We start from the raw sequence: 12,049 nt of genomic DNA, 5'->3' as shown, positions 1-12,049 counted from the left end.
AGTTGATTTTGTGCACCTGCCTCCTATTCAGCCCCTCCCTATTTAAGCCAGATGCTCCTACCATTCTGGGCTCAGCTTTGGAAGATGGATACCCGGAAGCCCGCCTACCAGCGGGTCCAGGAGAGACCCGACGGCATCGGCTTCACCACGACGTCCTGACCATCTGGCTCTGGGGCTGGGAACGCCTGGCCCTGTTGCCCCTTTTTTATTCCCGTCCCTGCACCGGATCGCGCTCCCGTTTTTAAACCTTGTCTTGTCTGTCCTCGATGGATCACCCGGCTGTGGACTCTTGGACTTCACCCTGGATTTACCTTTCGAACTCCTTTGGACTTGTATGCCTGGACCACGCCCCCCCTGAGCACCAGTGCTCACAGTCGTCACGCCCCCTGTTCGTCTACGAGCCCAGTTTCTAGTCGTCTCCTCCCCGTGTCTGTTTCACTCCCTTCTGGATTCCACTGTCTGCATAGAGTCCTGATCTACGCTTCGTGACAGAATGGTTTGCAATAATGTCTTAGTTTCCCATAACCATGCCTCAGCATTTTCTTTTTTATTTTGCTATAATTACACATTGCTAGCAAAAAACAAACATGATAAATTCACACAGAATACATTTCAAATTGACATTCAAGTCATTTCAAATTATTGGATTATGGTTGGGCATTTAATCTGCTTTTTATCAAACTTTTATATCCCTTGTGTAATATACAAAGACGCCTGTGGGTAATAATGGCATGTTGCCACACTCACCTCTCAGCAAGTGTTTTTTTTTCCTTCCAACATATTAATGACACATATTTTCTACACATATTTAAGTTAGATTTTATTTAATGAAAATACAACATATTTTCAATTTATCCTTAAAAGGATTTTGTTGTTTATTTTTTTTTCTAGAACATAAGCACTCGTACAACAATATCATGAACATAACCTTATGTCACAAATAGAGACATGTTCAATTGCCTGCCATGCTAAATTTTTTAAAATGTCATGTTTTTAAATAACGTCCACCCTTTATGGAACGACACAATGGATCCATGTATTAATAAATACAGTTCAAGAAAACAGCTACTTCTTAAAGTCGTTGTAAAACCAATGGTCTTTTTTAAATACAAAACTAAACAAGAAAAGAAAGCATTCAACAGAAAACGTTTTACAACAGACACAGCCGTGCATTTTTTCCACAAGTGTGTTTAACTGATAATCAAAATGCATCTGCTTAAAACAAATGAAAAAATATATATATTCAAGTAACACTGCTAAAGTAAAAAGTAAATCATTAATACTGTCTTGTCCCCCTTTTCAGAAAAGTGTTTCTCCAAACAAAGCTGTAAATGTGCCCTTCAGAAGGTCACAAAATGAATGTGTATCAATCTGACTCTTCTTAAGTTTTCACAAACACTATTCCATGTTATTTTTAAATCTGAGAGTTCTCTCTTTTAACAGTTTTAATTAGGATTTCATTTGAACACCTTTTGTTAACAAGACGTATTTATTTTCTTGGCTCTTTTTACAAAATTGATTCTAACTTTGTGATGAAAATTCTTACAGATCTGAAAATCTACAGACACATTTGCAGTTTACATACGCTTGCAATGAAACAACCGCTAAAAAGGCAGCAGAAACACACAATGTTATAATTCGATTGGTAAAAAAGTCACTTGTTCATAGGAACTGAAGATATGAACAGCTGCAAATGACAAGGTTTACAGTACTAGAGACTGTCAAATTACTAGTGAAATACACAAAAGTAATGTAGAAAGAGATATTCATCCCTATATTAAACACTTTTAAGAAATGTAAAGAGGACCTAACACCTAATGTAAAGGTCTGATTTTCATAGGAAATTGTGACTGAGTAGTTTTCATAAACTACTGTTCATGTACGCCACCAATTTCAGTGCAGGTTCTGTTTTATTTATTTATTACAATTATCAAATACCCAAGATGAGGTCAGTTACGTCACAAGAAGACTTCATCACAGTAACATTGAATTGTGGGAATGTTGCTTTAAAATGGTAGCCTATAGTCAAGAAACTTGGCAGTCTATAAAGAAAAAAACAAAACATGACAAATTCCTTGGAATAACTTACTTTGCTTTGAAAATCAGGCCCTGAGTGTTAAAATAGTACAAAACAAAATTAAAAGAAGTCCAGTGCAGGAAATGGAATGGTAATGGTTACATAACGTTTCCACTGTGCTTATACTACCGATCAGGAAAAAAGCCAAGTATCTTTCTTGATAAATGACATGAGACTCTGTTCCTCAAGATCTGAGGCAAACTGGAAGCATGACGCAGGAGCTACTTTCTGGTCACTGCAAATTACACAATGGATCTACACTGTTCTAAGAGGAACAACTTTTTTTGTTTCGTTGTTTATTTCTGGAAAAAAAATATTTCTTAAACATTTAATACAGTAAATCCTTCCTTAAATACATCTAAAAGCACTATTTTAAAACTTGATTGTATCCTACCATGGCTTGGAAAGTGATTTCTAAATGACAACTACTGTAAATTCATTAGAGGTGCGAGTTGGAAGAGTAAATTCAGAAGTAACTTGACCATTTCACCAGTTTTGTTGATGAAATTCCCCTTTTTAGGAAAGTTTTCATTCAAACTCAATGTGAGAGAGTTATAGTTTGACTTCCTTAATCTTTTGATGTTTAACTTATTCTTTAACATAGTTATTGTGTTACAAATGAGATGAAATAACCATGTTTCACAAATACAGGATATTTCTGTGAAAGTCACTTCACTGCAGAGATGGAGATCAAGGAAGTGCATTAATATTTGAAGAAAACAACAAATTTTGACCTATTTTACCTCCCAAGTAGACTCCCTCTTCTATATCTGTTAAACAGATGTGTTAACACGGAGAAAGTTTGGAGACTAAACTGCGTGAACATAAAGAGATAAAGGCAGGGCCCTGACATAATATAGTTTCACACTGGTATGTTCTTTCATTTTAATAAAACATCAAGAAACACAAAGGATTCTGCAATCTGTTGTCACTGTCCCTCATTGCCACACACACCCTACACTTGGGAAATTTTTAATTCCTTCTTAATTGACTCATAAATCTTTGGCTGAATTTTATACCACTCAGGAACTCAAAATGGTATTTTGCGACCACAAAAATGGGAACACGAAAGGTTGCTATTTCAAGGGAATGCTCTTCTTTCACTTTCAAGAAAAAAGAAAAAAAAAAGCTCTGAAAAGCAGTGTGGGTGCTCTCCATTTTTCTTATCTCTTGACTCCAACCAGAATGAGCCTAATTGAATGGGTAAGACAAAAGCAAGAATATTTACAAGTAAAATCTTACACGTCAAATTTGTTATTCCAGAGGAGTGCTGCCTTCAACTCTTCACAGTGGTAAGAAGGCAAGCCTGGAGGACTTTCATAGCCAGTGGCTCCCATACAAAAAGGGGTGTGTGGTGTTGGTAAAGCAGCAGTTTTTGCCAGAGTAAAGAGATTAAGCAAACATGCATAATGAGGTGAGGTTCAGCATGACATAACCAGGTATGTACGAATGTACAACTTCCAAGGTAGTGAAACTATTTTTTGGTGGCCTGTCGCTGTAAAACTCTGTTACTCATGAATGAACAATTAGCACGTCTAAAAAATAGACAAAGAGAATGTGCAGACTTCAAAGGAGGGGGCTGTTAGTTTCCTACACATGTTACAAATTCATATTAAAGGAGGCATGCACACCATGAAGTGATCCTAAAATATGTCATTCTGAGAAATATTTACATTAAGGAATTCTTTAAACATCAGAGAACATACATGAATTGGTCAAAATAAACTTCTCACTCTTTAAAAAACAAAAGAAAGTCACTGTGAAGGGACAGGAAGATTTACATAGTCATCACTTGGCCTTTTTGGAATGCAAACTGTAGGCCATATTATGCTTTATTAACATAACACACTTTATTCTGTCTAAATGCGCTCATTTTATCCACCAAGCACACAGATTTTCTTTAAAAGCCTTGCCACCATATTATTAGTAATATCATCAGTATTACTACAAAGGCCAAACTGATACTCAGGCTTCTCAAGTTACATAGATTTGTCTCTGTCCTTTAAAGTCTCTGCATTTATGTGCATTCTACTATTACCTGCATATAAGGAACACAAATTCTCTGTAGGCTGATTTTGACAAACCCAGTTTTTAAATGAAGTCATCATTTCACTATCTGAAAGAGATATATACCACAGATTTGTAAAGCTAGTTAAGTAACCCCAAAACTGCATCATTATTTCCCAAGGTTTGTTCAGTTTGGAGACAAGACTAAAGCAACTGAAGACTGAATGACATCCAGTGTCTCAAAGGAACCTGAAACCAAAACCTTTTCTCCTGAAACTTTGTCTGTGAAGATTACATACTTGAACGTGAGGTTAAAATCATAATACTTTTATCACCTTACAGTTAAACGCATCAAGGGCTTAGATTATTGGTGTTATATTTACCAGCTCACACACAGCTTTCCTCCAGTATGGTTGACCACCCTCTGAAAATTGCGTGCAGGGGCTGAAGGTCCACAGCCAGCGCCTCCCTTGCATCAGTTAAAACTACCAAAATGAGAGCATGCGAAGATCGGTTGACAGTTTTCACCACAGCATTCAAGGCAAAAAGGCTTTAACAGCATTTATGGGGTACGCTAATCTTTAATACCAATTTGCCGAAGACCAAGTGAATGGTTTGCTATATTAAAGGCTTCCTGGGCAGTAGGCCATTTTCAACAAGTGGTGGCCAGGGACTGGTGTATAGGAGGCTGGAAACAGCGCACGTGTTCAACTGTAGAACTGTCTGTCTCCACGGCCTTCATGTACTTGTTTAAGATTGCGAAGATCTCATTGTTCAAAATCTGATACTTTCTGATGCGGTCAGCCATCTTCTTCAAGGGCTAGCAAAGAAAGAAAAGAGATTGCCATTAAAATGACACATTGGAATAAAATGTAACAGCTGATAACATCACAAATAGGACCTCATAAACTGCTCCGTAGGCTGTCTGGCCTGGTTTAGCAGTGTCTGATTGCGAACTATCAGTCAATGTAAAGCGTCCATTAATTCAAGCGATGATCAGTCAAAGTCTTTTTGCTTCTTGATCAGCAAAAGTGATTCAACAGTGAACTTTGCCTGGGTTTCCATGAGAAGGAAACAATGCTGCATACAAAAGCTTGGTTCCAAGAATAGGTTGAAACATGATCTTTTAATTTTGTTAAAGATGAAAGGGGTCAGAGCTTTGTTGTACCAAAACTAAAACATTACAAAGCAAAACCAATAATTAGCCTTAGAAAACAATACTGCACCCTAGAAAAAATGACTCATACAGTAAGTAAGCCAAACATGCTGACCACTCTGGTTAGTCACTTTTCCATATCTTATGGCAAAACTGTGTAAAGAACAGCAAAAATTGAATAATTCCATTGTGTAAATATACAGGTTAAAAATTATACAAAAATATTTGAAAACCAGTACAGATGCAAATTTTTGGCCAACCACTGACAAAGCAGACTTGTGTCAATATAAAATGTTCTGCTAGCAAAATCCTGTTTTAATACATGATTTAATTGTTCCATTTGTTACTCATAAAGTAAGTAACTCTTAACATAACTCAGTTTTGTTGACAATATATTGTGATACAATTGAAGAAATGATTCAATGCAACAATGATGAAGCCAGGATTGTAACGTATAGCCAGCATACCAGCTCCCCAGAAAACTTCATGCAGGTATGTCTGTCTGAAGACAAGTTTCTCAGATTTCTGCAACACATCAAAAAACTGATGGAAAAACCCTAATCAGCATACCACATTTTTGATTATTTCATCCTTGCCATCTTGCCTCTGGACCTTGAGGAGGTGGTAGCAGAAGTCAAACAGATCGAAGCGCCGCTGCTGTCCCAGCAGTACAATGATGGAACAGCCAGCCCAGTTCAGCCCATCCCCGAAGCACTGCCTACACAGAAAGCACAAGAGCTCTGAGCGCTGAGGAAAGAAATACAAATTCATTGCCCACATGTACTAAACGGACATCATTAGCTGAAGTTCAGGAGGGATAACAATGACAAGTCAAACAGGCAGGCAGCTGCACCTAATCACCATCATTGTGAAATCAGCTCTATATATCAAACTCAAATCCCTCCCTTCACTCTCATCTCAAGCATCTCTCCTCTACCCATCTCCACCTTGCAGCTCCCTCTAGTTTCACTCCTCTTGGAGTTTGAAGTTTGAGCCTTCTCGTTTTTTGGCCTGAAAGGCCATTAAGCCAAACCATTCTCACCAAATAACAGAAACAATCACAAAGTATTCAGCTCTTGGATGTGGTTATCCCTAGTGAAATAGTAATATATGTGTGCATTAAAGTATTCTGCACTGAAAACAAAAGGAAGCCTGGAAAATCTGGTATGTATAATCTACAGCTGTATTCTAGTCCACAGCTTCTTTGACTTTTGCATTCAGCTGGAATTCAAAATGGAAAAGTTCCTAATTTGTTCAAGGTAATGTCTTAAGTCTATTGCATGATAACAGAACGATTGCTCATTCTGCAAATATTTATGAATAAATAAAAAAAAAATGATTCTGGTACTGTGATTTTAAGAGGAACATTAAGTCATCTACCTTACCAAACCTGTTTGTAACACCTGTCCCTGTCTCTCCTGTGAAATCTCACTGCAAATCATGGAATATAATCATTACAACTGTATGTTAGCCAATAGTTAACAACTCCACTTCATGTTTGCAATTACAATTAATAATTGTCCTGCCTAATTCCTGCTATTATTCCAGATATCCCACTTTATTGTTGTTATCCCAGTTTGAATAAGTGTATCGGAAAATCAGCATTGTAATGCCTGGTACAACAAATTTCACATGATAAATAATACATTATGAGATGCAGTACCTAAAATATTAGGACATTACCAAAAAATTAATGGAAGAACGGATTAAAAACAATTAAATCTCTAGTAATATTACAGATAAAATAGGAATTTGCTGTAGACCCAAATGAGATGCAATGCATTACTCCACCGTCCTGCTTAGACATCTCTTTGTATAACCAAGGACTAAACCAGCGTTCTACGATCAATTTCAAAACACGGAAACTAAACAGATTGTGTGGATGAGCATACATTAAGAAGTCAAGCATGTACACGTCTTTCCAATTCATTGTATATAATGCAGGCGTAGCCCTTTTGGCTTAAAAAGCTCAGAAGAGTTGCAAATCTAGTTTTGCACGTTATTCTGTAGCTGAATTCAAATGTTAAAGGATTCAGAAATGTGTTATGTGCATGTGATCAAGTCCGATCATCATCAAGTGCGACAGACGCAGACGGGGCTGGGCGCGACGTACTCCGCTGTGAACTCGTTGGTCCCCACGGGAATGCAGTACACAAATTGCATGGCGCTCCAGAGCCGGTGGAACTCCACACACTCGTCCACATGCATCACCCCGTTAGTGGGAGGGGGACCCCGCCACACGGCGTCCTGCAGGTAGCTCCGGATGCGGGTCAGGATCACCTCGAACATGGACAGACCGCAGCACAGGCGCTCTTTGGTCAGGAGGTCCCCCTCTCTCGCAATTGCAATTTGCTACAAGGGAATCAGAAGGAAATTTAAAACAACAGAGATCTCCCCGACGGGTCCTGGTCCTGGTCAATGATTGACCTTAATTGCGACTCAGTCCATGTTTTTAGTCCGGCAAACCCTAGTGAGGTGTTGTGGCCCTTTTTATTTTTGTGGGTTACGCTACAATTGTCAGTTTGTAAAGATCGGGAACAAATTTTCTGCCTCCAAGACCAGCAGTGAGGACGACTGCTCTAACCAGGAGGACTGCTCCAAAGGCCCTTTGAAAAAGTCTTTGAAAATCCTCAACTACAACAAAAATGAACTTTACCAGCCATTTAATTCTTAAACATTCTTTGTAGGTTGATTCATCTTGAAAAACTAAAAAGGTCTATTTACTTATAATAGTAATTTAATCAGTTGGTATTATATTTGATCTCTATATTGCATATTGTATTTGATATTTTGGGAAAAGCTGTAAAAATAATAGAAAGAACATAGAAATAACAATCCTATTTTCTCCTATACCTTCCATATTGCCATTCCCCACTCCCAACATCTCCACCCTTCTTTTTTCAAGCAATGGCTAGAGGTGAGCTCAGAAAAAAACTACTAAAAGCTACTAAAAGCCAAATAAGCTAGATGGCCTGAATGACCCCGACTTGTTTGCAAACAGTCTTGTGATCGTAGGTGGCAGCCCTTTCCTGCCCCAGCATCAGATAGCAGTCTGTAGGCACAGGCTAAACAATGCTTTAATGACGTCCACTGAAGCCACAACCACTGAGTTACCATGCTCTCTTAGCAGCAGTAACACTAGACAGCCAGATCCAACTCCACTGTACAGACAAATCTTGGGATGGATTGTCATTAAAAAAATACAAACACCTGAAAACAAGAAATATTTTTCCACAGAACACCTGCTGTATTTGAAGACTTTGGCCCCCAGACCATAGCACTCCTGTGAGAATTATTCAGGGTCAAAACTAATAGAGAAAACTAATATCCTAAGTCCTTCAACAACAACCTTAGGTCTACCAGCAGCTTGTGTCAGAGGATACACAAAGAGCAAAGACCTGCTCCCATCAACCTAAAATAATCAAAGTGGATATCCCCAGCATCAGATGTCCCCATTGTGATGTCCTACACACACAACCTGGTGCTGACATTGAATACTGATTTTCTTTTAAACAGAGGAGGAAGGGTAACTGGCAGGACAGCTGCTGTTGCCTTATGATTGTTACAGAAATCCCAAGCTAGTGACAATTCTTCATGTTCACAGACATGTCAATTTCATAATGCTTAACCTAAAATTTGTTTTCTGCAGAACAGAGGGAATACTCACTAAGCACATATAAGAAAGGTAGCTTCCATGTTAATCTTGACAACGCCTGAGTTCGTATACTCTGGGACAGCTTGTAATTTTAGCTTTAAAAACATATGGTACACATTTAGCATTTTTTTTCCTTTGTGGTCAGTGTTTACTTTCCTGTTTGCTCTACAGTGTACATTGCCAGAACCTGTTTCTCCTAGTGTTAATATAAAGGTTATCTCACTGAGTAAGCAAACGTATATAGCGTGATAGGTGTGTGGGTGTGTTCTTGTGAAAAAGTCACTGTTCTTAAAGAGGAAAGTGCATCATACTTCTCTACAAAGCTTTTGGAAAATATCACAGTAATTGAATGGGTTCCCTTTTCCATGTTCCGCATTTAGCTAGTAAAGGTTTAGGTAGTACATTCACTTCTGTTTTTTTTTTGTTATAACACTGCTTAATGCTACTTTCTATGATTCATTTAACTAAAACATTTGTGTTTTGTTCTACAAATTGGAGTGTGTGTAATCACTCCATTGTTTAGACTCTTGACTTTCTCAGGAATGCTGTGTACAAATACTGTCTCACTTCTGCTGCTGTTTGGGGAGCAACAATCTCAGAGATTGTCTTATTCTGCAGTGCAGGAAAATTTAAGATTAAAAATGTGGATATTTCTTTAAATTCTATAAGGTATAAAGAATCTAGTGATTTTAAACAGGTACTGAAAACTAATAGTCTGGGCAATAAAAACTATGCACTCTCTCAGTAAAAGACTGAAATAAAACAGTAAATATTAAAGAACAGAAGTATAAAGATTAGGTTGGAAAGCAGAAATAGAACCAGAGGTTGCGATTTTCCCTTTCAACACACTGGTGTTCTCTCAGTAGTGTGGAAGCCGCCTGTCAGAGCCCTGTGTAAGAGCTACAGTAACACGGAGGCTGCACAGCCACTGATTTTGCTTTTTTGGTGTTATAATGCTTCGCACTTAGCTATTTAATTATGTTATTTTCGCCTGTAGCCCCAGGAATTAACTTTTAAAGTGTTTTTTTCTTTCCGCATTGAAAATAAAGAGTGCAAACAAACCAGGATAACTTCAGAAGCCTTCTCGTGGTCATTATTCAGCATACAGATACACTGTACAGTACACGTACTGTAACTTCCTGAAGATGTTTTCAGAACTTCTCAGCTCTGCAGTATTACAAAATGCCTCATGATTATGACCCAAGAGCATTTTGTATATCCTAAAACCAAAAAAGTTTTAAACTTTCAGTTGGTCTATAGCATATATATATAAAGTATATATATATATCAAAACTATTTTTTTTTTATATATATATACTAAAGATTTCATTTATTAAGGAGCAAACTAGTTTCTCTGCACTCTAGTGCTGTGAAGTCAAGCAAATTCAACAACTAAAGACAAAAAGGAGTTTTGGGTTTTATCGCAGTCTGTTCATCACAATTATGCTCTTCAGTAATCTATCATCTTGATCTTCAATAAATGGAGAGTAGTTAGGTAGTGTGCAAACAAAGGCTTTTGGAATGAAAAGTTATGTATTTATGCTTAAGGGACTATAGGTTCACAGATTTAGTACATCTAATCTGACAATCCATCTTTCACTCTGTGTAAAAGGTCCAGATGAGGCCTGTCTTTGTGCTGTTTGTTAGAACCTTGTTTACTTCCGTTGACGAGATCCTTTCTTCTTCCCGAAATTCCTCTGCTGGGTGGAATGAAGTTTTTAACAGGACAACAAAAGAATTTCGGACAGCCTGTGGTGATAAAGTAACGATCCAAACATTGTTCATCTTAGCACCCAAGAAAAGTAGATTTTCATTTAATTTCTCGGCTCTTCCTGCTGCTTACCTGTGGGGTTCCCAGCCTCTCGATCAGGGGCACCAGGTGAAGAGGTGCATACTTCGCTTCTAGCCTCTTCATCCTCACTTCCAAACGTTCACCCTCTGTTTACGGGAAAATGAAAAGGACGTAAATGACAGTCCTGTGAGCTACATTTCTTTCCTTCCCAAAAATGTTTCCTGCTGTGTTCCATAAAATACTGAAACTAGCCTAAACTATCAGCAGTATGTCTACAATGCCCCCCGAGTAAGACCAGCATACCTCTCTGGTTCAAATACAAGCCTTCAGAGCAAGACAAATAAGAATGATAAACAATTCATATTGTTTATATTATTGGTTGAACCCTGTTTAACAAATATGAAATGAATGTTCACTACTTAGCTTTTTAATGTAAATTAGCACATGTATGGTCTGAGTCTGTGGTTTTAGTTCACTTAAAAATGCTACAGAACTACTCCAGGAAAAACAAACTTGCACAGATCTCTTGAAAGATCAGCTACTGTATGAACTATAAGGCAGCAGCAAATCAAAATACCTCAAAACCATAAATTACACATCACGGGTTCCCAGTGCTGGTGCTGAAGACCCACACACCAGCTAGTGTTTGTTCCAGTCCAGATCTCACATACAGAGCTGAACCCTTAATTGATTTAATAATAGAATTAGTCTGAACTGTTTGACTGTTTGCTTTTTTTAAACATGGCGATAATCACCTTTTTAACTTTTTTATTTTATAAGTAGATCCCATACTCTTGATTAGAAAACAAATGCATACTGTATATTCCTGTCATGCAAATTGGTATTGCAATTAAGACTTCAATATATTATAATAATATTATGTAATAATATTCAATTGAGTAACCAGGCCCAGAACGAATGAAAACCAGGTGTACAGTACTTTGAGACCAGGCACTGGGAACCCCTGACGTCATTTTTCTCAGCTTTTAAAAGCCTTAAAAAAGAAGTCTGTGAAACAAAAATCAAGCAATGACACAAATACGCATGGACAGCTCACTAGTAAGACAGACTACTCATCTAACCTGTACACAAATACAAGACACGTCCCTGAGAGAAAATCTAAATATGAAAAACAGAAAATTACCTTTAATGTAGACTCTAGGGAGGATATTCTGAAAAGGTGCTGCATGAAGTAAATCACATACTTCTTCCTGGGACTAGAAAAAGAGTGTTACATATAAACTGCAACATCTGTAGCAGTATTCATAATTTTCACACTTCTCAAACAAACCATGAACCAGTTAAACCAACTTCTAAAGACATACACACTTACTGTAGGCCTACTTCTTCAGCAGAAGATCA

The 12,049-nt window shown here is 37.7% G+C and overlaps 1 protein-coding gene across 1 annotated transcript in view; it reads right to left on the bottom strand.

The window, feature by feature from the left end:
* Positions 1-807: 807 nt before the first annotated feature.
* The window catches only part of cyfip2 (cytoplasmic FMR1 interacting protein 2), a 43,268-nt gene continuing 32,026 nt past the window's right edge, over positions 808-12,049 (bottom strand). Inside the window, exons 27-31 of the mRNA XM_088932720.1 lie at positions 11,832-11,904; positions 10,739-10,833; positions 7,354-7,592; positions 5,811-5,958; positions 808-4,904 (exon numbers count right to left, since the gene is read on the bottom strand). Of these exons, the coding sequence (XP_088788846.1) occupies positions 4,737-4,904; positions 5,811-5,958; positions 7,354-7,592; positions 10,739-10,833; positions 11,832-11,904 (723 nt within the window). The 3' untranslated portion in view covers positions 808-4,736. The remainder of the gene's footprint in view (positions 4,905-5,810; positions 5,959-7,353; positions 7,593-10,738; positions 10,834-11,831; positions 11,905-12,049) is intronic.

This window comes from Atractosteus spatula, chromosome 14 (assembly GCF_055471065.1).
Source record: "Atractosteus spatula isolate fAtrSpa1 chromosome 14, fAtrSpa1.hap1, whole genome shotgun sequence".
Lineage (NCBI taxonomy): Eukaryota > Metazoa > Chordata > Actinopteri > Semionotiformes > Lepisosteidae > Atractosteus > Atractosteus spatula.
This window is presented reverse-complemented; position numbering and strand designations above follow the sequence as displayed.